At 42.8% G+C, this 27,031-nt stretch overlaps 1 protein-coding gene across 2 annotated transcripts; it reads right to left on the bottom strand.

The window, feature by feature from the left end:
- Positions 1 to 1,856: 1,856 nt before the first annotated feature.
- On the bottom strand, positions 1,857 to 23,227 carry lrrc20 (leucine rich repeat containing 20). Of its 2 annotated transcripts, none has more exons than XM_066664754.1 (5): positions 23,058 to 23,227; positions 20,961 to 21,050; positions 9,751 to 9,900; positions 8,712 to 8,879; positions 1,857 to 3,118 (listed from the first exon to the last, which is right to left on the bottom strand). In XM_066664754.1, the coding sequence occupies exons 2-5, from the start codon at positions 21,028 to 21,030 to the stop codon at positions 2,997 to 2,999; spliced, it is 510 nt and encodes a 169-aa protein (XP_066520851.1). In that variant the 5' UTR covers positions 21,031 to 21,050; positions 23,058 to 23,227; the 3' UTR covers positions 1,857 to 2,996. The 2 variants fall into 2 exon arrangements, with proteins under 2 accessions (XP_066520851.1, XP_066520852.1); XM_066664755.1 differs by having other exon boundaries at positions 23,031 to 23,227.
- Positions 23,228 to 27,031: the final 3,804 nt, after the last annotated feature.

A 27,031-nucleotide genomic window follows, 5' to 3' on the forward strand; every position in this document is an offset into this window, starting at 1 on the left:
CCATAATCACAATGTCATATCACAACTGCACTTCAATCACAATCCATAATCATAATGTCATTTCACAACTGCACTTATGTAAATTATGTAAATAATGTTATATATTGCACTTCTGGTTAGATGCTAACTACATTTCATTGGCCCTGTAATTGTACTCTGCACAATGACAGTAAAGTTGAATCTAATCTAATCTAATTAAACTCCAGATTATATTTAAACTCAATTTAAGCCTAATCTCTTTGTCTTAATGCTTTTAGTGTAAAATCTATTTATTTCTTTACCTTCATTGTTGTTTTCTGCATCCATCTCTTCACTGCTTCTCCTCCGATGAGGAGGGGGGTGGAGGGAGAGAGAGAGAGAGGGGGGGGGGGGAGTATGAAGAGAGAAAGGGAATGGAGAGAGAGGGGGGAGAATGGAGGGAGAGGGAGAAAGAGAGACAGAGAGAGGGAATGGAGATACAGAGAAGAACTGACAGAGAGAAGGAGAGAGAGTGAGTTGAGAGAGAAATGTGTAAAGTAGAAAGCGATATCAACACAGCAGTTGTGAGCGAAACTGGAAACGATCTTTGAGTGAGAGATACAAGAGTCAAAGAAGAGAGTAGGGAGGGAGGAGAGACAGAGAGAGAGAGATAGAGAGACAGAGACACAGAGAGAGACTGCTTGTTTACTCTTGAACAATGTGTTTAATCAGCTCCACTCTGACACATTTACACAAGCACTCACTGATTAGAACAATCACAGGAACTAATATTTATTCATTGATGTGGGGTGTTATTTCTCTCGTCCTTCTCCATGTATCGCTCAGGAGTCAGAACCAACATCTCCACAGACAACCTCTAAAGCAGCTGCACATGAGTCTAACAACACCACCACTGCCACAGGGGTCTAAAGCCCCCCAGCAATGAGGAACTGTGTTCTCTGGAGTGATGGAGTTCCTCTGGCGTGTGGAACAGTGGAACCGTGTTCTCTGGAGCGATGGGGTTCGTCTGGTGTGTGGAACAATGGTTCTGTGTTCTCTGGAGTGATGGGGTTCCTCTGGGGTGAGTTGGAGTGGTGAGTTTGATCCAGAACTAATCCCCAATACCAGCCCCTGACTCTCACTGATGATTCTGAGGCTGAACTCCATCAGATCCTCACAGCTATGTTCCAGTGCAGAGTGTAATCTTTTCCTCGTCACACAATGTGGTGAAAAACACAAGGGTAAAAGCAGATGGACTGAGGAAAACAAGGCAGTCAGTGATTATGAGGACTGTGTGTGTGTGTGTGTGTGGAGAGAGATGATGGATATGGTATGGTATGGATAAGCTGTGGTATACTCTTCACCACTCACTCGACCTCCTGCTGAAACCCCTCTTAAGGGAATAAATCAGCAAGAGAGAGATAATATTCTCCCTCTCTCATTCTGACAGACGTGCGCTGCTCACACTCTGAATTCAAAGGGTGTGTGTAAAATTCTGCCCCATTTTCACCCAGGGACAGGAACACACCCCCAACTTTTCAGGCTGGAAGAGGAGAGAGGAGCAGCGCTGCTCGGCTGAAAACAAGCTGGAGTGTGCTGTTTAACACGATGTAATATTATTACTTTAAAGGTCCAGCTTCAAAATCATTGTGATGCTAGTCCAAGCTCAGCACGATAGAAACTGCACTATTTCTGGAGGAGGGTAGGACCAGCGCAGATACTCCTTCAGTAGAAAAATACGGCTAACACAACCAACATTACAATCATCAACAATGTTCTTTACATGTCTTAAGGTTAGGTGGTTAGATAATCAAATGAGATATCAAACGGATCAGCGAGTCAAGACAGGAAACGGATCAGCGAGATGAGTAATCAAACGGATCAGTGAGACGAGACATCAAACGGACCAGCGAGACGAGACAGGAAACGGATCAGCGAGACAAGTCTGAAATGAGAGTCTGAGGACATACTCCAAAATGGCTGTTTAATAAATACGTCATTGACAGTGCATCACAGACAGCAGCGAGAGAGAGAGACGTTTCACACAAGTTAATGTCTCTCGTCCTCTTCTGTACTTCAGTAACTTCATGCAGCAGCAGTGCCTCCTGTCTGTCGATATTCACAGTTCAGTAAAACTTCACCCTCCGGTCTTTCTCCGCTGTCCATTCGACGAGGTGGGGTTTACTGAGTCTCAACCTGATTAATTCATAATTTTTTTTTTCTTTTGCGCCTAATTGTTTTAAAATCTTAAAGGGGAAGTTCACCAGATTTCAACAGTTTTTCTAAACTCATAAAAGGACGATTTATCGGATGGTCAGACTGCTGTTACATTAATGATCGTTTACCAAAACAAATACTAATCAGATGAATTGATGATTCTAATAATGGTAACCAGACAGTCGTCATCAATTTCCTAAAAACTATATATTTAAATATTTTAATCAGTTAAAGAACAAAAAGCTCGACTCTCAGCGGTGGTCAGTGTGTTCCCACCGTGATTCAATGGAGTGCATTGATTTTGGTTCTAGCAGCTGTTTTTTCTCTCTGTGAGAACAGTATGAGGTGCACAGACAATGTGGATAAACACATGATTGAAGTGTGTATAGACAATTAACTGCTTTAGCTTCCGCAAATGCCTCTTCATTAACATGGCAAACCAGTCTGAGGTGCCCATATCACATTATACCAGTTTAGAAAGATTCTGTGATGAAAAAAGGTGAACAACCCCCAAAAAATAAATAATTCAGGCACTGGTTAAGACATCTCTGTGACTGGGTCATTAAATTAAAACTGCCACTTCATTAGAAACACCTGCCTTATATATTCAGTTTATACACACATCCAGAAGTTTGTAGACACCCCTCTGTGCTGAGGGAGCTGTACTGTGCACAGTGTGTATAATCTCTGCTCTGGAGAAGGATACAAATGGAACAGTGGAACTGTGTTCTCTAGAGCTCCATCCAGTACCGATGGGACAAGTAGGAGAGGTACAAAGTAGTAGGGGTTTCCAATAAAGTGCCAGTCCGTAGTCTGTCAGTCTACAAAATTAGGGTGAAGCCATACTGGCTCTGAGCGGGCGAGACAGAGAGAGAGAGAGGATTACTCCTCACATCCACTCTCCGCAAATCCGGCATCTCACACAATCTCTCCATCGGCAACTCTGAGAGAGAGAGAGAGAGAGAGAGAGAGAGAGAGAGAGAGAGAGAGAGAGAGAGAGAGAGAGTGTCTTTGACTTTCAACACACATTTAATTCAAAATATTTACAAATAAAACCAGTAACCAAGTTTAAAAGGCACAACTAACTGAAAAAAGAAAATAAATAAATAACTAAATAAAAATATTCAGTCACAGATTCAGCACAAAACCAGCCAGACCATCGGGTTCACAGAGCAGGCCCCCAGCCCCCCACACGGCAAAGAAACAGTCCACATTATCAGTCACAGAGTAGTAGCTGAACTCCACAGTGAGCCTCTTTAGAATTAAACCCCTGACCATCAGGACGGGGTCAGTACCCCCAGTACCTTTCATTTTGTTTTTTCTGGTGCACCAGATGGCCAGTTTCGCAGCACTGTATAGAAAATTTAAAATCACTACTCTGTCCTTATTGGAAGCTGAGTACTCAGGACCATAAAAGAAAAGACCATCAGTGAACGAGCCTAAAACTTTCATGCCCCACTCTTTAATCACACCCAGAATGGGGTGTAGTCGGGCACAGAGCAAGAACAAGTGGGACAAGGTCTCGGTCTCACCACAAAAATGACAGCTCCTCCTCCACTGGAGGTCACCCACCCTCTTCTCGATGGGTCGTTTGTACAGGGACCGCCAGCTACATTTAGAGGAAGCATCAGTCGGAACAACCTCGGCCCACCCAGACTCCTTCACGTCCCTCAGGCTGTGGAGATGGATTGTTTTGACACAGGCCTGGTACAGGGTCCGCTTGTGTAGAACACTGAAAATCCCAAGAGCAGGGGTGTCTAAAGACAGGAGTGTCCCCTGCCCCTCTTGCCATTCCTCCCGGTCCATGTCCATCACCAGCTTAGGGAACGGGACCTGCTGACTCAGATGTTGTTCCACAGGGGTGGTGTCCAGGTACTCACAGGCAGCAGCAGAGAGGTCAGCCCTCAGCCAGTCCAGCAGCTGCTGAGCTAACCGCATCAACCTCAGACCGACCATCTCAGCCAACTGCTCCGCAAGCACCCAGTCTCCACCCCTCCGCAGGTCACAAACCTTAACAAGTCCACTTTCCAGCAGGGCAGTCCTCAAAGCTCCTGAGACCAGCAGTAACGATGGAAAATATGCGTTGTGGAACAGTGGCTCCTCGAAGATCCATGCTGAAGGCTCTGTGGAATTGTCCCTTGAAAAAGAGAACAGGCGCCAGGCCTCCAGCGCTGCTGTGTAAAATGGAGTCAGCCCCATCAAATCCACCCCTTCCAGCAGAAGGGAGAACAGGTGCCGGTCCAGCCCCAGACCACCATTTGTGTCCCAGTTAAGTTTGGCAAAGGTGGCCTTACTGTAAACATTTAGTGTGTCTTGCAGGGATATGACATCCTGGTCATTTTTAACTATTACTGTTATGTCATCTGCATAGGCAGAGACTTTATATAAAATGTTCATAATATTTAAACCTGAGAGTCTTTTCCTAAGTAAAATCAGAAGGGGTTCCACTGCAAGTGCATAGAGCTGCCCAGACAAAGGACAGCCCTGCCGTATCCCCCTACTGACAGGAACAGGAATACTCAGACCCCCTCCTGCCTTAATCAGACATGAGGCCCCTGAGTAGAGCAGTTTCACCCAAGACATAAAAACATCCCCAAAACCAAAAGCATGTAAAACGTAAAAAAGATAATTGTGATCTACACGATCAAATGCTTTTTCTTGGTCCAATGATAAAAAGCCAAACTCTAAATGAAACATTTTTGCATAGTCATATAAGTCTCTAATTAAAAACAGATTGTCATAAATGCAGCGTCGAGGCACACAGTAGGACTTGTCCTTATGTACAATCGTACTTAACACCTTTGAGTCTGTTTGCTATACAGCGGGAGAGTATCTTGTAGTCCGAACATAGCAGTGAAACGGGTCTCCAGTTTTTTAAAAGGCAGAGGTCTCCCTTTTTTGGGATGAGGGTTAAAACGGCGCGCTGACAGCTACTTGGGAGCACCTCAGCATTGAGGCCAGCCAGCAGAACCTCGTACAAGTCCCTCCCAAGGATCCCCCAGAAAGCTTTGTAGAAGTCCACCGGCAGACCGTCGATGCCAGGCGCTCTCCCAGACGACAGCTGAGTGACAGCTTCAGTGAGCTCCTCAAATATCAAAGTCGCATCCAGGTCCTGCTTGTGGTGCTCATCGAGTTGAGGGAGATCCTCCAGCAGGGTCCTGGAGCACTGCTGATCCCGAGCAACTGCCGTATACAGATTGGAATAAAAGTCTACAGCCAGTCTCCTCACCTCCATCGGGTCTGCCGTGATGGTTCCGTCGGCTTTACGTACAGACACCAAAGTTGATGAGAAGACTTCTCTAGATTAAAAAAGAAGGCAGTAGGAGCATCCATGTCCCGCACCGACATGAACCTTGACAGCTCCCTTTGCCTTCTCCTTTAAAATATCACTCAGTTCCTGTAACTTTGCTGTGAGATCCGCTCGCAGATCCAGTGAATTCTGGAGAATCATGCTGTCATGTATATTAGAAATGTCCTGTTCCAGATTTCTCACTGCCGCCCTCAGTTTGGAGGTGGAATAGGCAGTGAAGTCCTGACAAAAGGCTTTAATTTGGGCCTTCCCCACTTCCCACCATTGCATAAGGTTAACAAAGTCACCTTTTTTACTGACCCACTCTCCCCAAAACAGTTTAAAATGATCAAAAAAAGATTTGTCTGCTAAAAGTGTCTTATTAAAATACCACATTGGGCTGCCAGAGGTCTGAGGAACAACAGAAAAGACCACAGTACATAAATGATGATCAGAGAAAGAGGTGGGCTGAATGGTAGACTGACTGATCATATTCCGAGCACTATCAGAAACATAAAAACGGTCCAAACAGGCCGCATACACACCCCCTTCAAAAACCCTAACCCAGGAATACTGTTTGACAGAAGGGTGTTTTTCCCTCCAAACATCAACTAAATTAAAACCAGATAAAACTGTGGCCAAAGTCTGAGCAGACTGAGGATGAACAAAATCCAAAGTGCAGTTCCAATCCCCTCCCAGCACAACAGTGCCGTCTGAAGGTAGGGACTGCAGTAACTGCTCCAGCCTCACAAACAGCTCACCTCTTTCTGCACCTCTGTTTGGGGCATATACATTAATAAAAATAAAAACATGATTTTGGCTTTAACCATGAGAAATCGTCCAGCTACAACTTCATCTACAGACAGTACGTTCACTCTAGTGGACTGAGAGAAAAGAATCGCAACCCCTGCGCTAATGTTCGAACCGTGGCTAAGAAATGATTCCCCTTCCCACCACAGACCCCATTCAGAGGCTGAGGCGTCATCACTATGTGTTTCTTGTAAAAAACATACATTTAATTTCTTAAGAGAAAAAAAATCATAAAAAATGGCCTGATTATCTTTGTCTCTAAAACCATTAACGTTCAAAGAGCCCACCCTTAGAAAACCCATGATGATAGAAAAGAGAGAGAAACAGTAATGGAGCAGGAAACAAGCAGAAAGATTAAGAGAGACCCTCTTCCTACATGTTCCGTGTTCAGACATTTTTACGAACAGTACCACGACACACACCCGACTTAGCACTTTCTATTTTCCTGATCGCAGTGATGAGTTTTTTTAAACGGAAACTCTTTTGTTTCGAGAGAATGTCGTAACCTTGTAGTCTTTTGTACCATTAAAACCAAACACACAAACCTGTCCAGGTCAGGGAAAAAATCCTTGACCTCAACTAGTCTGCCCTTAGTAGCATCTAAGAACGAGTTTATCTGCTCCACAGAGTATAACGTTTCACTTCCAGACTGACTCCCTCCAAAATCAGACACCTCAGACATCCTGTGCTCCTCCATAGCCTCCTCCTGAGACAAGGCTGAACCAGACTGAGATTCACCTGAGCATTAACACCTCCACTCACCTGAGCTCTTACACTACTGCTCACCTGAGCTCCTACACCTCCGCTCACTTGAGCTCCTACACTACTGCTCACCTGAGCATTAACACTTCCGCTCACCTGAACACCAGACTCAGTGCCTATATCCACACCACAAGCAATCTCCATATTCACCTGAGTAATAAACTCACCCCGTGACTACACCACCTCCCACCCCCACGTTCTCCTGAGAACCAGCTCCACTACCTAAGTGATCACTAATCTGAACCACCCCCAAATCCGTACCACCACCAGGTCCCAAACTCACCTCTTCACTGGTCTTAACAACAACATCTACCCCATCACCAACTATCTTTGCCTCCAGAGCACCAGCCCCCACCTCACTACCCGCTCCACTACCTACCCCACTAATAAGGGTGGTAGGCTCTTCACCCTCCTGCCCAGCTGTGGGTTGCTCAGCCTGAACCTGACCATCCCCACTACCTTCAACACTGCCCTCCAACCGCTCACTCACCTCCTGTCCACGACCTGCCTCCGGAGCTAGAGTCCCTGACGAGCCCTCTATAGCATCCGCAGGAGCGTCACCCTTCTCCAGAACCCCACTCGTCTCAGCTGCAGTAGAGGCCTGGTCCTCTGTTCATTTAAAGGGCACTCGAACCGCTTATGCCTACTGCTCCCGCACTGAAAACATTTCAGACTGTCCGTGGTCGCGTACACGGTATACGAGTCATTATCGTGAATCACACGGAACACGGCATCAAGTGATTTGTCTGGGCTGTTCAAGAACATAAACACCTGCCTCCTGAAAGACATGACGTGTTTCAGTGCCTCGTTCTTACAGCCCAGAGGAATCATCTTCATTTCATCCGCAAACTCGTTAGAAACGAAGGGTGGGACATTGGAAATGGTGAACCTCGACGCCGGCGTGAACAAAGGAGACACCAGCGCAAAAGTCTCCAAAACCTCAATCCCACTCTCCACCAGTTTAGCAACCAGCCGCTCCTCCCTCACAAACACCACCACGGCTTTATTCATCCGCGACGCGGAACAGATTTTATTATTCCCGACTTTCCCTCCCACCGCGAGCAGCACGTTCTCCACCGTGGCCTGGGCCAGAGGAACGCACCTGAAACCGTTCGCACGGGAGAGAGACGGCATTACCACCGCAAAGCAAGAGGCCATTACTCGCCCCACACCGCACGCGGTGGATTATCGATAACACTAGTGCTTAGAATTAAGTGTGAACACTCAGAAACACCAAACACCAGAGTTAAAAGTAATTATCAAAAATGGAAAAAGAGCACAAGCTCAAAGCCACACACACCACCGCTCTCACACACTCACAAACACTCCCAGCATGCAGAGAGAGAGAGAGAGAGAGAGTTAATAAAACACGAATGTTTCTTTTTGATCTTGGAGATGATAAACCCATCAGCCAAAACAATAAAACTTTAAAGCCTCATGGTCAGGACCCCCACAGGACCTCCACAGTGCAGGTATGAGGTTGTGGATCATTCTCAGCACCGCAGTGACCAACTGCTGTGTCTGATTCACTCGCACCACCACGTCAGTGTCACTGCAGCGCTCACAATGATCCACCACCACAAACACAGCCTATTAATACTCACTGTGGGTGCAGGGTACAGCTCACTCTGTGTGTTACTAAGGGTTTATAAACACCCAGTCGTCCTCCTTGTACCTGAGATCTGATTGTTCTGGATATTGATGTTCTGAAGAGATCGGACAGCGGTCAGACACTCAGGAAACTCTGAGAACTTGTTGTTGGAGAGGTTAATGTCCGTCAGATGCTCCAGGTCTCCCACGGCGTCCGGGAGTTTGGTGAGAACGTTCCCCTGAAGATCCAGCTCTGAAACACACGAGATTTATCCTGAAAAAACATGGACAACCACTGACTACTGAACTGTAAACAACTCTGATAACACAGAACTCAGAGAGGGGCCCTGTAGACGTCAGCAGCAGACAACCTGAACCCTACGCTGAAGCCTGATGCACCTCTCTCCAGAAATGTAACTCCGCATGCCATAAATGCAGACCGCAGCCTGTGATTGGTCAGTAGTGGGAAGGACATTGTTGAAGTTGAACTGAAGAAGTACAGGAACATGAGCTCCTCTCCTCCACAGACAGAGACACAGACAGAAGCACATTCACAGACAGAAGTTTCCTCAGACACGGGGTGGACGTCAGGAACCAATCAAAATGTAGAACACAGGAAAAATAAGGACGTCTCCGGGGAAAAATAAAGAGAAGCGGGAGAAACGTGCCTCTTTGTATTAATTGCTTTCTTGGCACTTTGTGTAAACTCTGCTCCGTCCCAAACAGCACCCTCCTGCCTACAGAGTGCACTTTAGATTTATAAAAGTAACTCTACTACACCACTACAGTGTGTACTACAGAGTGTAGAGGAAGGTGTGTGAGGTTCAGTCCCTGGTGGTGTGGAGGTATAACTGCAGAGAGACGCAGGGCTCTTGTGTAGCCTGTGACATATGCTCTGTGTCGAGTCAATGCCAAAGTATAAATCAGCCTTACCTCCTAGAAATGTTCTAATATCACAGTTCTGTGAGCGGCATAAGTCTAAAAAGTTCTAAAGAGTTCACAAATCTTTAAGTGCACCACTGAACATGAGATACAGAGCAACTCAGCTCACACATTTCAGAGGGGTATCAGTAACACTCTGGTTACAGAGACATAATTCATGCACAGATATGCTAATTACGCACCTCGTAATTGGACGAAGGTGGTGAAGAACTTGTTGGAGAGGGCCTTCACCTCATTGTTGGCGAGAGATATTTTGAGGATTTTGTCAGTGCAACTCCGAAGAACTTTAAAAACTCCATCAGGAAAACTGATCAACTTACAGTCCGTCAGATCTGAGAGAGAGAGAAGAGACAGAGAGAGACACAGAGAAAGAGAGACAGACAGCAGAGACAGAGAGACACACACAAAAAGAGAGAGAGACAGAGAGAGAGTTTTTTTTAACACAACATTTATTTATACAAGAAAACACAGAATTATCATTTACTAATACCTCCTGCCCCGGTCTATCCTCCACCTTGTTCCGTCTTGAGTTGTATATAGCCAGCTTTGCTTGGTCAACAATAACGTTCAACAGCTGGTACCTTACTCTGTTCGTCCTTTTGTAACCAGCACCAAAAATAAAAGATTGTCCACATTTGTCAAACAGTCCACTCAGAGTTTAGAACAGAGGTTGGACTCTGGCTCTAGTCTAACTCTCCATAGGTTCAGCACAGACCTCATAAGACGAAGAGACCTCAGGCCTAGACGAGAGGCGATGGCATGGACATCCCTCAAACCTGCTCCTGCTACTTCCACTAGGTGCCGGAGTGTGACCATCCCGGAGGCACACAGCGCTTGAGTGAGACCAGGTGTCCCTTCGCTCGCCACGTCCAGGCGCGCTCCATACACAATAGGCTCCTCAAGCAGCCAAAACAAAGAGTCACACTTCTCTGTTCACTTTAAACATTGTCCAACATTTAAACAGTCCACGATAAGAAGGGGAAAGTCTATTCAAGTGAAGCAGTTTAGTGTTCTTTTGGAAAAGTGCAGAGTCCAGCCACAACTGTCCATAGAATAATGCTGGCCGTCTTCCTCCACACTATGTCCACAGAGCCTGTCAACAACTTCTGAAGAAACTGAAGACAAAATGTTGTCATTCTGCTTGTTAAATGCACCAGGCCTTGTCCACCTTCATCTTTGGGCAGAAAGAGGACACCCTGAGGGACCCAGTGGAGCTGGTCCCAAACTCCCTCTGTATGACAGCTGTGAGTGAATCCACTTCCACCGAGCAAACCTGCTTTCAATTTTCACAGCTAGACCCTCCCAGATTTTCTGCTCCGTTACTCCATCCCCAAGGTGCACACCTAAATATATAAAACCTCCCATTTCCTGCACAAACCTGCCGGCAGGCTGGGTAAACCACTCTGTTTTCTCCATTTCCCCACTGCAACAGCATCGCTCTTCCCCCAGTTCACTCTGGCAGCCGACAAGATCCCAAAATCCCTCACAGCAGATTTTCAATATTGGACTGACCATTTACCATCCCGACTACGTCATCAGCATACACTGAGATACGATGTTGAACACCATACTGTGGTTAAAAACAACCCTTCAATTTTGGAGCGGAAGCTGTGCAGCAGTGGTTCAATTGCGAGGGAATACAACATCCCAGACATGGCACAGCCTTGCCGTATGCCACGACCAGCCTTGAAAGGAGCACTCAAACCGCCATTGACTTTCAGTACACTTTCAATGTCATGATACAGTACTTTAGTCATCGCAATAAAAGTTTGGCTGAATCCAAAAGCTTCAAGTGTCGACCAAAGGTACTGATGTTTGACTCGGTCAAAGGCTTTCTCCTGATCCAGGGAAACAAGACCAAAATCAACCCCCACAACTCTGGACACCTCTAAAACATCTCTGATCAAGCAGATATTATCAGTAATAGACCTGCCCGGCACACAGTAGGTCTGGTCTAAGTGAATGACCTGCCCCATTGCTTTCCTCAGCCTAATAGCCAAGGTCTTTGAAAACACCTTGAGATCCGTGCACAGGAGGCTCACGGGTCTCCAATTCTTAAATGTCCCGAAGGTCCCCCTTCTTGGGCAGCAGGGTGATTACGGCCCTCCTGCAGCTCTGTGGTAGACGTCCCTCTGCGAGGCTTTCATTGAGCATGGCCAATAAGTCTGCACCCAGCAATACGTCTGCACGTCATGCTTGACCTCACATGAACTAGGCAAAAAATGTTTTGCAAAAAGAATAGCAACCCCTATTCTAGCAGAGGTCATGTGACTAAAAAAATTCCCCCCATCCACTCATTCCTCCAGTCAGTTTCATTGTTACCATCACTATGTGTCTCCTGCACAAACATAAAATCCACAGCCTTTCGTTCAATAAGTTCATAAATTAAAGCTCTTTTCTGAGCATCCCGTGCTCCATTCACATTCAGAGTGCCCACCCTGATTGTAACTGTTCTGGGATGATGTTATTAAAATGTTTAATTTCATGTGTTGTGATATACAATGTAAAAAACGTTTAAAAAAGCAACAGTGACAAATGTATGTGGAATCTATTACTTTGAATATATGTTAGGTTAAAAAGATTGAGTTTGTATAAAATAACTAGACACATTACAAGACTTTATTTAAGAGCTTGACGGTGGCATTGTGGGAAAAAGACAAGCAAGGATGCAGAGACAGGACTTAACGTCTCTAATAATTTAATCCTACATGTGGTCCAATAGGCGCACATGGTAAAATGCTTTATAATTTGTGCACTTGTGTACTTTTACATGGACTAATTCTTACATTTATGTGATTATATTAGAGTTTTCTGCTGTTTGTGTGCTATCATGTCTGGATTTGTTCAGTAATGGACACAGGCTTAAAAACCTTGAGGAGGGACCGATAGGATATATATTTCGAATTGAGAGTTTTTTGTTTATATTTTTTTGTAGTTTTCACGGTGTCCGATGAAGAATAAGAGCAGGAAAGAGTGAGAAATAAAGCTTCAAAAGACATCTGTATGATGCGTGGCCGTTATTTGTTGGACCAGCGTAGCTACAGTGAAAACGTACCGCCATCGCGGCCGAGAGTCCAGAGTAAAAATGAGAGCAGCACAGTCGCTGGAGCAACGTGTGGCCCAAAACGAGCTTGCTGAATCCACGGGAAAAGACAGAGGTTTGGTTGCTGATACATCGGATCAAGAGTGCAGCGCCTTCACCGGGGGAGTGCAGCGTTTACCAGCGTAGTTTACAAATACAAAGCTCCTCTGCTCAGGCTTCGTTGTGCAGCGCCATTTTCAATTATCATCTTCAAGCAGAACAGTGCGGCTCGCCTTCAGGTTTGACTGAAGCTACCTCTACAAGTTTAAGCGTGCTAAAAGAAATGCACTGATTTATTAATGAGAAAAGTAATTGATTTGTTATTCTTGTTTGATGAATGTATGATTGTCATTAATGATCTAATGGTAATCAACAATAGTGCACTAGATAGTTTATTTGAGCGAATCCATTAGTATCACTACTTACGTTGCACAGAGTTAAACAGCTGTTAAGGTTACATATATTTTAAGCAGTAACTTAGTGGTATACAGTGTGTTTTCTAAGACGTGTACAATGTCATATCAAGGAGAAAATTCACAGGGTGGTGAACAAATTGAGCCTCTTCAAATAGAATTAAATCAATTTAATGAACAATCAAAATCACAGATGGATGATGTGGAACAGGATAGATTAGAGTCACTCAAATGTGGTAGCCATGCTAAATTAGAAATGCTCCAGTTATGCTGGAGCCTACCTCCACCACTTCAAAGAGAGTAGAACCCAGGAACTCTTTACGGGAGAGAAAGATTACGCCAAAAATGCTGGAATTAATGCATCAAGAGGCTTCTCAGAGGGAGAATAAATTCATCATGCTATATAAACACTGGAAAGAACAAGCTAGAGTTATAAGAACGAAACTTAAAGAAGAGTGCTCTGACTAAGACTTGGCTGAAATGATGGATGTTATTGAAGGGCTGGAGACAAAACTTAAAGATACGTATGAAAAAATAAGATCTCAGCTGGCACCTTCTACTGAGGTTAGAAGAAAAATGGATTCCTGCATAGTAGTAACAACAGATTTGATGGGGCTAATGAAAGTGCGAATGAGTGAAGTGGGGCAGGAGGAATTTGATGCGAAAGCAGAAAATGCAAGGCTTCACAGAGTGCTTGATAGAGAGTATGCCCAGTCAATATTTGGGACGACAACCTCCAAATCAATCAGAAGTTACCACTCTCACTCATCAGGACAGCAAAGCATAGCAGCAAAAATAGCAGAGTGTGCTGCTCAGTTGGCTGCAAAGAAGGCTGAAATAAAAATGGAAGAGGCAATTGCTACACAAAAACAAGAGCTTAAAAGATTAGAAAACCAGAGAGATCTTCAAGTAATAGCTGCTAAGCTTAAGGCATACTCCGAAGCCGACTCAGATGAGGCCAGTGAAGAGAGTAGAACAGAATGTAGTGAGGTAGCTGATTATCCTCAAGTACATTGGGAACAAGCATGTAAGAACAATGAGAATGAGCAAATAAATAATACTAACAATGAAGCTTCTTTAGCACAAGTCCTGCGGGACACAATGGTTCTTACTAGACTTCCTACACCTGAGCCTGGTGTCTTCTTGGGGGACCCACTCAAATTTCTTGAGTGGAGCACAAGTTTCAAAGCATTGATAGAACGGCGATGCACAAGCCCAGCTGACAGGTTGTTCTACCTACAAAAATACATTAGTGGTGAGGCACGGTCTGTATTAGAAGGAAGCTTCTATAGGAAGGATGATGAAGCCTACAAACAAGCATGGGAGACACTAAATGCTCGCTATGGCCACCCTTTTGTAATACAACGTGCATTTAGAGAAAAATTGAACAACTGGCCAACTGGTTCGAGGGAGTCTGTTAAACTGAGACAATTCAGTAATTTTCTAGTAGCCTGTAGTAATGCTATGCCGTACGTTAAAGGGCTTCAGGTGTTAAATGACTGTGAAGAGAATCAAAGGATGCTTCAGAAAATCCCAGACTGGGTGACCTCTCGCTGGAATCGTCATGTCACAAAGTGCTTGCGACAAAATAAGGAATATCCCAGTTTCAAAGATTTTTCTGAATTTATGGCACAAGAAGCAGAGATTGCATGCAATCCTATAACATCCTTTCATGCATTGAAACACACTGAAGAAAAGCCATGTAAAGAAATAAGGCGCCCAAAAGCTAATGCATTTATCACAAATGTGAAAGCATCAGATAAACTAAGTACAGCAGTGAAAACATGTACATACTGTGGAGAAAATCACTCCATCCAGAAATGCCAGAATTTTGCTAAAAAATCTGTTGATGACAAGAGAAGCTTCATATTTGACAATAACCTGTGCTTTGGCTGTCTTAGGAGAGGACACAATTCAAGGGAATGCAAGAATAAAGCTATTTGTGGCATATGTAAGAAACACCATCCAACACCACTTCACAAAGATCATCCTTCTGCTGCTGCAATCTCAGTTTCTAATGGTCGGCAAATTGAAGAAAACACAACTTCCCTTTCTTGCTGCCTAGATAGAGGTGATGGTGGGAGCACATCCATGATAGTGCCTGTATGGCTTTCCACAACCACTCCCAAGGAAAAAGAGATCTTAGTGTATGCCTTACTGGATACACAGAGTAGCAACACCTTTGTAGACAGAGAGGTATGTGAAAAATTGAGAGCAGAGTTAGAGCCAGTCAAATTAAAGCTTACCACCATGATGGGAAAAGATTCCATTGTTCAGAGTGAAAGGGTTAGTGGACTTAGAGTTAGAGGGTTTTCCTCACCATGCTTTATTAACTTGCCGACTGCCTATACCAGAGATTTCATACCACTGGAATGTTCTCATATTCCTACCTCTGAAACGGCTAAAGGGTGGAAACATCTAAAGAGAATAGCACAGGAAATGCCACAGTTGATGAATTGTGAGGTTGGACTTCTGATTGGCTATGACTGCTCCAGGGCATTGGCTCCACAACAAGTCATCACAGGACATGATGATGAGCCATATGCCATCAACACTGATTTGGGTTGGAGTATAGTAGGCAGCTCAACAAAGGCTGCACAGGCAACAGAAGTGACAGGTCTGTGTCATCGTGTGTCCGTCAAGGAAATCCCAACATTAACACCAACCGCCATTCTGAGGGCACTTGAATCGGACTTCAAAGACACAAACCATGGGCAAAAGAGCATATCACAAGAAGATATACAATTCTTGCAATTACTGAATAAAGGAATATGTCAGAATGTAGATGGTCACCTGGAAATGCCCCTTCCCTTTAAGACACGTCCACAACTGCCAGAAAATAAACATCTGGCTCTGGTTCGATTGAAACGCCTAAAAGGGAAATTTGAGGAAAAACCCGAAATTCAAGGATGACTATTGCAAGTTTATGGAAGGTGTCCTTAAGGATGGTGAAGCTCAGAGAGCTGAAAACCAGTCCAAAGCTGGAAATATGTGGTATATTCCTCATCAAGGTGTTTATCACCCTAAAAAACCAGAAAAGATTAGGGTGGTTTTTGACTGTTCTGCCAAATATGGTGGCACGGCTTTGAATGATCACTTACTGACTGGACCTGATCTTACAAATGGACTGACAGGAGTGCTTTGCAGATTCCGTAACTTCCCAATCGCAGTCATCTGTGATGTAGAAAAAATGTTCCATGTACAGGTTCCATGTAAATCAAGATGACAGAGATTTTTTAAGATTCCTGTGGTGGGAAAACAGTGATACAAATACGGAGACAAAGGAGTATCGCATGAAGGTACATCTGTTTGGAGCAGCTTCCTCTCCTGGCTGTGCAAATTATGGAATGAAATATCTTGCAAGCCAAAATGAGAAGAAGTATCCTGCAGCAGCCAGTTTCATCAGGAGGAACTTTTATGTTGATGATGGGTTTATCAGCATGGAATCTGTGGATTCAGCTATTAAGCTAATAAAGGATGCACAAAATGTGTGTGCGAAAGGGAGATTGCATCTCCACAAATTCATCTCCAATAACAGAGAAGTCTTGGAGTCAGTTCCTGAAAGTGAACGAGCTAATGGAATCCAAGATGTAGACTTGAATCATGAAGAGCTTCCATTTCAACATGTGTTGGGAGTAAGGTGGAGTGTAAACAGCGATACCTTCTCCTTTAAAGTTACCCTGGATGAGAAACCAGCAACACGGAGAGGACTACTCTCAACTGTAGCTTCTGTGTTTGATCCATTAGGATTCCTAGCTCCCTTTGTCCTTCTGGGAAAGAAAATACTACAGGAGATATGTCGAAAGGGTATTGGATGGGATGAACCACTGCCCTTACAATTAAAGCCACAGTGGGAGAGTTGGCTAAATGGCCTAGAGGATCTGCAGAAACTCCAGATCCCGAGGTGCTTCATTCCTGAAAATATAAGGAAAGTTCAAAGAACTGAACTACATCATTTTTCGGATGCAAGCAGCCATGGATATGGTCAGTGTTCATATATTCGAATAGTGAGTGAAGATAAAGTGCACTGCTCTCTAGTCATAGGTAAGGCAAGGGTTGCACCCACAAACGTTGTAACCATACCAAGGCTGGAGTTAACAGCTGCAGTGGTTTCCTCAGCAGTCAGCCGTATGTTAAGGGAGGAGCTGGAGATTAAAATTGACCAGGAGTACTTCTGGACAGATTCACAGGTAGTCTTGGGATATATTCATAATGGAGCCCGACGATTTCATGTTTTTGTTGCCAATCGAGTCCAACAAATAAGAGAAGTAACTGATCCAGCTCAGTGGTACTATGTAGACACTGACCAAAATCCAGCAGATCACGCTTCCAGAGGCCTCAAGGTGGCAAATTTGATGAGTTCAGATTGGCTTACTGGACCCAAGTTCCTGTGGGAAAGAGAGATTGTCACACCAATATCAGCACCTGGGCTTCTAGTGGGTGATCCTGAAATCAAAACAACACAGGCACTACAAGCAAGAGTATTAGAAGAGAACAATTTCTTGGACAGACTGGGAAAGTTCTCAAAATGGCATACAGCATTGAATGTCATAGCTCGAATTCAACAACTAATGAAAAGAGCAAAAACTTCAGAATTCTTAAATGTAGAAGACAGAAGAAAGGCCAGTTTGGTACTTGTAAAATTAGCACAAAAACATGCATTCAAGGATGAAATGCAAATACTGAGACATGGCAAACTTCCCAATAACCATCGATTGTTTCAGCTTGACCCAGTAATATTAGATGATGTTCTAAGGGTGGGAGGACGATTAAAGAATGCTTCTCTACCTCTTGACTTGAAGCATCTAGTAATCTTACCAAAAGATGGTGTGGTCACACGTTTGATCTTAGATTACTGCCATGAAAAAACTCAGCATCAAGGTAGAGGACAAACCCTTAATGAATTGAGAGCAAATGGCTACTGGATTTTAGGTGGCAGCAAAGTAGTGGCGAATCACATTAAGCAATGTGTTACATGTAGGAGAATTCGCAGGCCAACAGAAACACAAATGATGGCTGATCTACCTGCTAGCAGGGTCAATCCTTCACCCCCATTTTCCTACTGTGGAAGGGACTGTTTTGGACCATTTCATACTAAACAGGGTCGTAAAGAGTATAAGAGATATGGGCTCTTATTTACCTGTCTGTCCTCGAGGGCAATTCACATAGAAATGCTTGAAGACCTAACAACTGATGCCTTCATAAATGCCTTTCGTTGTTTTATAGCAATTCGAGGGGCTGTAAGGCAAATCAGATCAGATCAAGGGACCAATTTTGTCGGGGCTAAAAATGTATGGGCAAAAAATTTAAAAGAATTAGACCAAAAAAGATTGACTGCCTTTCTTGTTGAAAAACAATGTGACTTCACAATGAATGTACCTGATGCCAGCCACATGGGAGGTGCTTGGGAAAGGCAGATCAGGACAATTAGAAGCGTTCTAAACTGTGTGCTTTCACAGAGCTCAGGAAGATTAGATGTCAATCATAAACAGCCGACCACTTACAGCCGACTACATCAGCGATCCCAAAGGTCTAGAACCACTTACGCCAAATCATTTACTTACCATGAAGTCCTCTGTTCCGCTGCCTCCACCAGGACAATTTGTTGCAGAAGATCTGTATGCTAGAAAAAGATGGCGCAAAGTGCAGTATCTGACTGAGCAGTTTTGGAGTAGATGGAGGAAAGAGTATTTAGCAAACATCACTCTTAGGCAACGCTGGCACTCTCCAAGACGAAATGTGCAGATTGGGGATATTGTAATTATCAAAGAGGAACAGACTCCACGCAATGACTGGAGACTTGGAAGAGTACTTGATGTTTGTAAAGATGAGGATGGTCTGGTGCGCAAAGCCACAATACAAATTGGAAATCGAAAGCTAGAAAAGGAAGGTCAAAGTCAAATTAATCCATCCATTATTGAACGTCCCATTCATAAATTAGTTGTACTTATAGAAAACTACTAGAATGTTTGGAATTTACCTTTAAAACATTTGCTTAGTGAGTTTAAAATACCAGTGTATATTTAGACACGTTTTCCTTTACAAATACAGTTCTTAAAATTTCTAGATTTATTGACATTTTGGATAAGGGTTATCATAAATCATAGTAATTTGGTGGGAGTGTAACTGTTCTGGGATGATGTTATTAAAATGTTTAATTTCATGTGTTGTGATATACAATGTAAAAACGTTTAAAAAAGCAACAGTGACAAATGTATGTGGAATCTATTACTTTGAATATATGTTAGGTTAAAAAGATTGAGTTTGTATAAAATAACTAGACACATTACAAGACTTTATTTAAGAGCTTGACGGTGGCATTGTGGGAAAAAGACAAGCAAGGATGCAGAGACAGGACTTAACGTCTCTAATAATTTAATCCTACATGTGGTCCAATAGGCGCACACGGTAAAACGCTTTATAATTTGTGCACTTGTGTACTTTTACATGGACTAATTCTTACATTTATGTGATTATATTAGAGTTTTCTGCTGTTTGTGTGCTATCATGTCTGGATTTGTTCAGTAATGGACACAGGCTTAAAAACCTTGAGGAGGGACCGATAGGATATATATTTCGAATTGAGAGTTTTTTGTTTATATTTTTTTGTAGTTTTCACGGTGTCCGATGAAGAATAAGAGCAGGAAAGAGTGAGAAATAAAGCTTCAAAAGACATCTGTATGATGCGTGGCCGTTATTTGTTGGACCAGTGTAGCTACACTGATCTTACTCATTTGTAAATATGGAGGATGAAGACACAGTACAAGCCACAGGGTAAAAAACACCAGGAAGTTAAGTAGTTTCAAAGCCTTCCTCATTCTGTAATCCCAGTTTCAGTTTCGGCACGATCTTCTTTAAACAGTAAATTGATCACCTCTCTCGTTTCTCATAACTGACTGAACCATGTCTATAAATCAAATCAAATCAAATCAAATTTATTTATATAGCGCTTTTCACAACTGATGTTGTCACAAAGCAGCTTCACAGAATTCCAGTAAGACAAAGATTTGATGTAAAAACCCTCAAGTGAGCAAGCCAGGGGCGACAGTGGCAAGGAAAAACTCCCCCAGCTGAGGAAGAAACCTTTTCTCTCATACGAGAAACAGAACGAATGTTCTCACACCCAATAACCTCCCCTACAGCCAGACTACACTCCTCCACTGAGCATCTGACCTCGGGGACAATTTTTAAACCGTGCCGCCGCGAGAGCTGCTCAAAACTAACTTTCCTCTCTGCCGCCGCCGCCATTACGACCGGCAAACAGCCAGCTACCGGCTCCTCCACCTAACTACCGCTCCTTCTCCTCCTCTCCCCCACAGATATTGTCACAGTCACAGATACACAGTACAGTACACCACCAACACAGCAAGAAAAAGATAGAAAACTCACACGCTCAGCAGCACGCACTCTCACTCACACACCGTCACTCACTTCTGCTCAGAGAGAGAGAGAGAGCGCGAGAGAGACAGAGATAGCAAGAGAGAGTAATTGCTGTATTGTGTTAATCACCCCTGGTCTTTCTTCTGAATAAAATAATGATGAATAGATAAAGAAAGAAAAGCACCTGATGGCGAGACCTGTGAGATGGTGATCGACTGTGAGTGACTGAGGCTCATTAAAGCATGAGGTCACTATTATTTATTTTATATTAAACAGGATGTTAAAGGTCTGGACAAAAGAATGGGGTGTAATTCACCCCGCGTTGCAAACCGGTACAGCAACAGCACTGCAGGTCACAGTGGGACACACATGACACTTCACTGTCAAATTAGTCCTGTGTTTATTAGAGATATAAAACCCACATGAACAGTGAAGACCTGCTGTGAGTGTTTTAAAACTACGTGTCCTCAACTATGTCCTCTCCCATAATTCTCCCAGTGGACACAGCAGAACTGACCTAAAGTGTCTCTGTCCTCCTCCACTGTGGCATTTATCCTCCGAGCCACATTCGCCACCGCTTCCCCCATCGTCCCCCTGTAAACACAACCTGAGAGAGAGAGCAGAGGAGAGAGGGAGAGAGAGAGAGAGCAGAGGGAAGAGGGGGAGAGAGAGAGAGAGAGAGAGAGACAACAAAGGAGAGAGGGAGAGAGAGACAGGGGGGAGAGACAGAACAAAGGAGAGAGGGAGAGAGAGACAGAATAAAGGAGAGAGGAAGAGAGAGGAGAGAGGGAGAGAGAGACAGAGAGGAGAGAGAGAGAGAGAGACAGAGAGGAATGAGGGAGAGAGAGCAGAGGTGAGAGGGAGAGAGAGACAGAGCAAAGGAGATGTTATGTAAACAACTCAGAATATCAAAATTATCACGATATTTATTAATTCATTCACTCATTGTCTTATCCAGTTCAGGGTCGCACCCTCCCAGAATCACTGAGCGCAAGGCAGGAACACACCCTGGAGGGGGCGCCAGTCCTTCACAGGGTGACACACTCACCAATTTACTCACACACTCACACCTATGAACACTTTTGAGTCTTCAATCCACCTGCCAACGTGTGTTTTTGGAGCGTGGGAGGAAACTGGAGCACCCGGAGGAAACCGACGCAGACACAGGGAAAACACACCACACTCCTCACACACAGTCACCCGGAGCAGGACTCGAACCCTCAGTCTCCAGGACCCTGGAGCTGCGACAGAGACACCACCTGCTGCTCCACGGTGACGCCCCATTATCATGATATTGATTTTTAAAATAGGTTTAAAATATATCAAGATCTTATTGCAAACACTACAATATTTCAAAGCCAGTCCATATCATAAACTGTACTTCTGTGTGATTCTGATGGCACTACAATCTCCCACAATGCTTTACAGTAAACACTGCAGCTTACTACATGAGCTGGAAGTGGACCTGGACGCTTAGTTGGATGATGGAAGTGTCCGAATTCAATTACGATTCTTAGCACCGTTAGTGAACTACATAGTGCCTCACTGTGGAAGCACACTACTGAGGGATGAGGGAGCCATTTCAGTCACAGACAGTAACTTTAAACCCGGATCATATCTCTAGAAAACTTTCACGTCAAAAGGTTCTGGGTTCCGAGTTCACCAGGCTGCAAACTGGGGCCACGGTTTCTGTAAAGAGTAAGAGCAAATAAAAACCCACCGTTTTAGAAAGGTCTTGAGTACAATGAGTACTCTCTGCAGGTCACTGTGTGTTTGTGTCTGTCTGTAAGTGGGTGTGAATGTCACTCTGGTCTCTCTCTCTCTCTCTCTCTCTCTCTCTAGCGAGTGACAGCTGATCTCTCGGGGTCTGTCCACTGCAGCGCTGCTATAATTAGACTCTGAGGTATAAGCAGAGTAAAGTTCAGCAGAACAACTGGGTTCTGTGTGCTTTAGTCCAGTTTAAATACCTAAACTCCAGGTTTATAATTCAACCATAATTACTGTTGTTAGTGTCGTTATTATTAGTTATTTGGTTCATAAACATCACTCCAACATATTCTAAAGGAAGCTCAATCTCTCCAGCGAACACGGGTCCGCTGATCCACAGCCCAGAGTGTTTGGTTCTGATTACCTCAGATTCATGAGGGCTATAGAGTAACCTTTAGTGGTCAGAGCTGTGTTAAAGCCAGCGCTGTATAAACTCTTCGTCCTCTGTTTGATGAAGGATTAATTCGAGGTGGAAGCCGTTCAGAGGTGTGTTCAGAATTAAAAAATAAATATAAAAATCTTCTGAAGTCTCTATACAATGTAACACACAAAGATATACTTAGGCAGTGCACATTTCCTAGGCTTTAACATGGAAACACTACGCTCGGTATACACTTGCAGCACATTGTCTGAAAGCTATGAGTCTTTAGTTTACGGTGGAATTTGTAGTTTGTTGATGTCTCAAACGGTTGTTAAGTTAATGAGGTTTAAACACAAGTTGCGGCTCGTTAGTCCTTAAAGAGAAACCATTAACACTCACGGCACCCTGCGTTAAACATAGCACTGACAGATTTTAGCTGATTAAATACAGAATTCTCACATTTTTCATGCAAACTCGAGCTCTCACCGCGTTTAAGACACTTTAACTGTAGGTCATTGGTTTCTTTAGCTGGTTCGAAACCCGTAAATACTGGTTGATTTGATTATTTTGTTGTTCTCATTCAACTCGCTAAGAGCGCCCTCAGCCTAGAGCAGGGCGGGGCGGGGCCGGTGTTGTGCCGAATTCAGCACCCCCACCGCGAGATGCATCCCCGGCATATTTAGTCCTAAGGGAGGTTAATCGGCGTTTTATGACAAAACGGGCAAACTATCATGTTCATTTCCGTCAAAATAAAAATAAATCGCATTTTCCCAAGTAGAAACACTCTAGATGTTGAGATGTAAAAAAGAAAAGGTCGCTTGTAAATAATAAAATGATATAATCTGCATGCACCACCTTTTCTGAAGTCAGCTTCGACTTATTCTAAAACAAACGTGTACGTTCATTTTCTGACCACAATGAAACTCCTACATATCCTGTCGCAATTTTTATGGAATATTTAAACACTGGAAATAAATAGGAATATAGGACAAAAGCAGCGAATTGTAAATAAAATTACCACTTCATTACTGTACTTGCTAAAATGTTATATCCATGAAAATGTACACATGCTGCCACTGCCTGAACATAACTGCAATATTAATAGTTGAATTAGAAAGAAATGTACCCAATTTTAATTCTGGCTACATTTTTGTTTTTGCCATGAAACTTATACAGGTATCTTATATTGATCCTATAGGTGTACTGACAAAAACAAACCATATTTGTGTGTACAGAAAGAGAGTTATGATGGGGTGCTTTTTAAGGCAGTCCATCTGCCTGAAAAAGCACCCCTGCTTAATTCTGGCAACATTACTGTGATAACCATGAAACTTATACAGGTATTTTATATTGATCCTATAGGTGCACTGACAAAAACATCTCGCGGCGGGGGTGCTGAATTCGGCACAACACCTGTATCGACGTCTTTTAATTTAATCTCTATAATTAGTCAATTATTTTGATTTTAGATGTGCCTTTTGGACTTTGGTTTTGGTTTAATCGCGATAGAATGTCCGTATGACTAATCATAAACTCAAAGACTTTTAACTTGAAAAACCTGGACGGTGATTAAAAGGAAGGAGCAAACGTCGCTATTTTATTATATATTATGTTTATTTCAGCTTATTTGTATGTTTATTTTTCTCTATTTATTTTACGTTTTCTAGAAGAACTAAGTTTCGAGTTTCGTATATGTTAATTTGTTTATATCCTTTTTATTTTGTTTATATAAATATTACCTAAAATTATTTCCACAGTTTAAAATAAAGAGAAAATCCTCGTAATTACACATTTTTAACTTTTGGCGCAGGGTTCAGTAATATCAGCTAATAATATTTCTTAGCTGTAAACTCTTCCTCGCTGTACATCATGGGAGTTGTAGTTTTTAAATCACGTTTACGCTGTGTTCTAAATCTTAGGAAGTTATGCAAAAATAAATGCTGTTAAATGACTTTAACTGTGATTGTGCTATAACTGAAGTTATAAAATATAATGTCATATGAATTATAACAAGTATAATGTATACTAAGATAATTATAACTGCATTATTACTAACTAGAATGTGGCTTCAGTTTAACTGTAGTATTACACTAAGTACTACAACTGTACTCGTAACTAAAACTAATATAAACTAGAACTGTAACTGTTAGTGTACTATAACTATAGTATAATAATAACTGTACTATATACTAGAACTGTGGCTGTAATATCAGTAACTGTACTAAACTGTAGTTTAAGTGTAATATATTAGAACTAAAACTGTACTATAACCTAAAATATTAAACTAAGAAACACATTCAAAAGCACTCAACAGCACAGTTCCTTTCAATATTCTCAATTCGTTCACAGAACACATTTGTTAACAGCAGTAAAACAATGTTATTTATCAAATAAACTGTCATGATTTCATTTGAGAAAATTACAATTTAAGATGTACAGTTCTTAATAAATATTTAACATTTGAAACAGATTTCAAGCCAGTATAATGAGAAAGAGCAGGCATGAATGGTGAGTTTGTACATACCTGTGAGTAGATGTTGAGGCTCTATGAGTGTGTGTGTGTGTGTGTGTGTCCTTCTGGAAGAACCCTGACTTGTTTCATTGCAGTAGCTCTTTCAGCCCAACAAAAGAAAGATTGTATGTGTGTGTGTGTGTTCAAATGTGTGAGTGTCTATTCAGACTGTGACCTGCTGACCTCAGCCACAGGAGAGACCAGTGATTAACCACTGAGCATAGTGGACTTGCATGCTGAACAGAGAGAGTTGTGGGGTTTTGTCTGGATGCCTCCAGAATCCCAGTGTCTGTCCTTTAACACACACACACACACACACACACACACACACACACACACACACACACACACACAAGATAACACCACAGACACCTGCTCATACAGCACTCATCAGGACTGTGTTCCTCGGCTTCAGCAACAGTCTCTAGTCATTGCTTGGAACATTGCAAGGCTCCATTTTAGGACCTTTATTATTCATATTATACCTGCTGCCACTGGGCAGAGTTATTAGCAGGCATGGCATTACCTTCCACAGTTACGCACATGACACACAGTTATACATATCAGCCAAACCAGATGACAAACCAACACTAAAGAAAATGGAGGACTGTGTTAAAGAAGTGAAGCATTGGATGTCATACAGTTTCCTTCTGCTAAACAGCTATAAATAAGGTATCAGACTTAATACATAATTTTGACTTCCCTGTTCTCCCTAGCTCATCAGCTAAAAATCTGGGTTTTATAATTGATTCAGATCTATCATTTGATCAGCATATAGGTAACATTACAAAAACAGCTTTCCTACATCTTCGGAACCTCGTTAAGTTAAGAAGTTCCTTATCCCTCCCAGATGCGGAAAAATTAGTTCACGCTTTTATTACATCAAGAATAGATTATTGCAATGCACTTTTATCAGGATGCTCCAGCGGAAACTTTAGTAAACTCCAGCTAATTCAAAATACTGCAGCCAGGGTCCTCACTAAAGCTAGAAAATTTGATCATATCAGCCCAGTCTTATCAGCCCTTCACTGGCTTCTAGTTAAATTCTGTATTGATTACAAAATTATTTTACTCACGTATAAATCCCTACATGGTCTCGCCCCTGAATACCTGCAAGACCTCTTCACGCACTATGAACCACCAAGATTACTCAGATCTCAGGGCGCCGACCTCTTACTAGTACCCAGAATTCACCAGCTGCTCACCAGCAACACTGACTGATTCTTCCAATCTGGTGCACTATTATTATGCCCCAAGATTGATGTCACTATTATGATTATTATTATTATTACTATTATTGTACTGTAGCATAATGACACTTAATTGTTGATAATTTAAAATTCAATCTATAGTTTGATCAGAGGAGGATGGATCCCCTTTGTGAGTCTTGGTCCTTCCCAAGGTTTCTTCCTCCAGCCTAGAGGGAATTTTTCCTTGCCACTGTCGCCTTCGGCTTGCTTGCATTGGGCTTTGATTTAAATGTTCTGTTTTGATACTAACTATGTGAAGCTGCTTTGTGACAATGTCAGTTGTAAAAGGCTCTATATAAATAACTTTTTTTTTCCGTGAGGATCTGATGGCATTCAGCCATATAAATGTCAGTGAGGTCAGGTGCTACTGTTGATGATGTCTTTTTAGGTCATAAGCCCCTCTTTCAGTAAAAAGACACAAACAAATGGTCATTTATAGACATTTAATTCTTCCTGTAAAAATAACATCCTTAGTTAAAGCAGAATAAATAATATTAAACATAAATATCTGTATTTGCTCCGCTATTATTTACAATATATATTTATCTACATGGCTTGTCACCCTGGGGGTGTTTAAATGCATGTGCAGTGCTTTAGAGCCTTCATTAAATAGCAGTGAAATGATCTGTACGTCTCTGACACTGAGATGTTTTCTCCTCCACATCTGTTCCCTTTGCTTCTGTGTGTTTAAGGTTCAG

This window comes from Hoplias malabaricus, chromosome 3 (assembly GCF_029633855.1).
Source record: "Hoplias malabaricus isolate fHopMal1 chromosome 3, fHopMal1.hap1, whole genome shotgun sequence".
NCBI lineage: Eukaryota > Metazoa > Chordata > Actinopteri > Characiformes > Erythrinidae > Hoplias > Hoplias malabaricus.

Excerpts from the sequence above, each read along its gene's own strand:
- lrrc20 (XM_066664754.1), bottom strand. The coding sequence starts at position 21,030 with ATGGGGGAAGCGGTGGCGAATGTGGCTCGGAGGATAAATGCCACAGTG. Across the intron at positions 9,901-20,960 it reads GGAGGACAGAGACACTTTAG|ATCTGACGGACTGTAAGTTG; the intron begins GTCAGTTCTGCT and ends TCTCTCTCTCAG. Across the intron at positions 8,880-9,750 it reads CACCTTCGTCCAATTACGAG|AGCTGGATCTTCAGGGGAAC; the intron begins GTGCGTAATTAG and ends CGTGTGTTTCAG.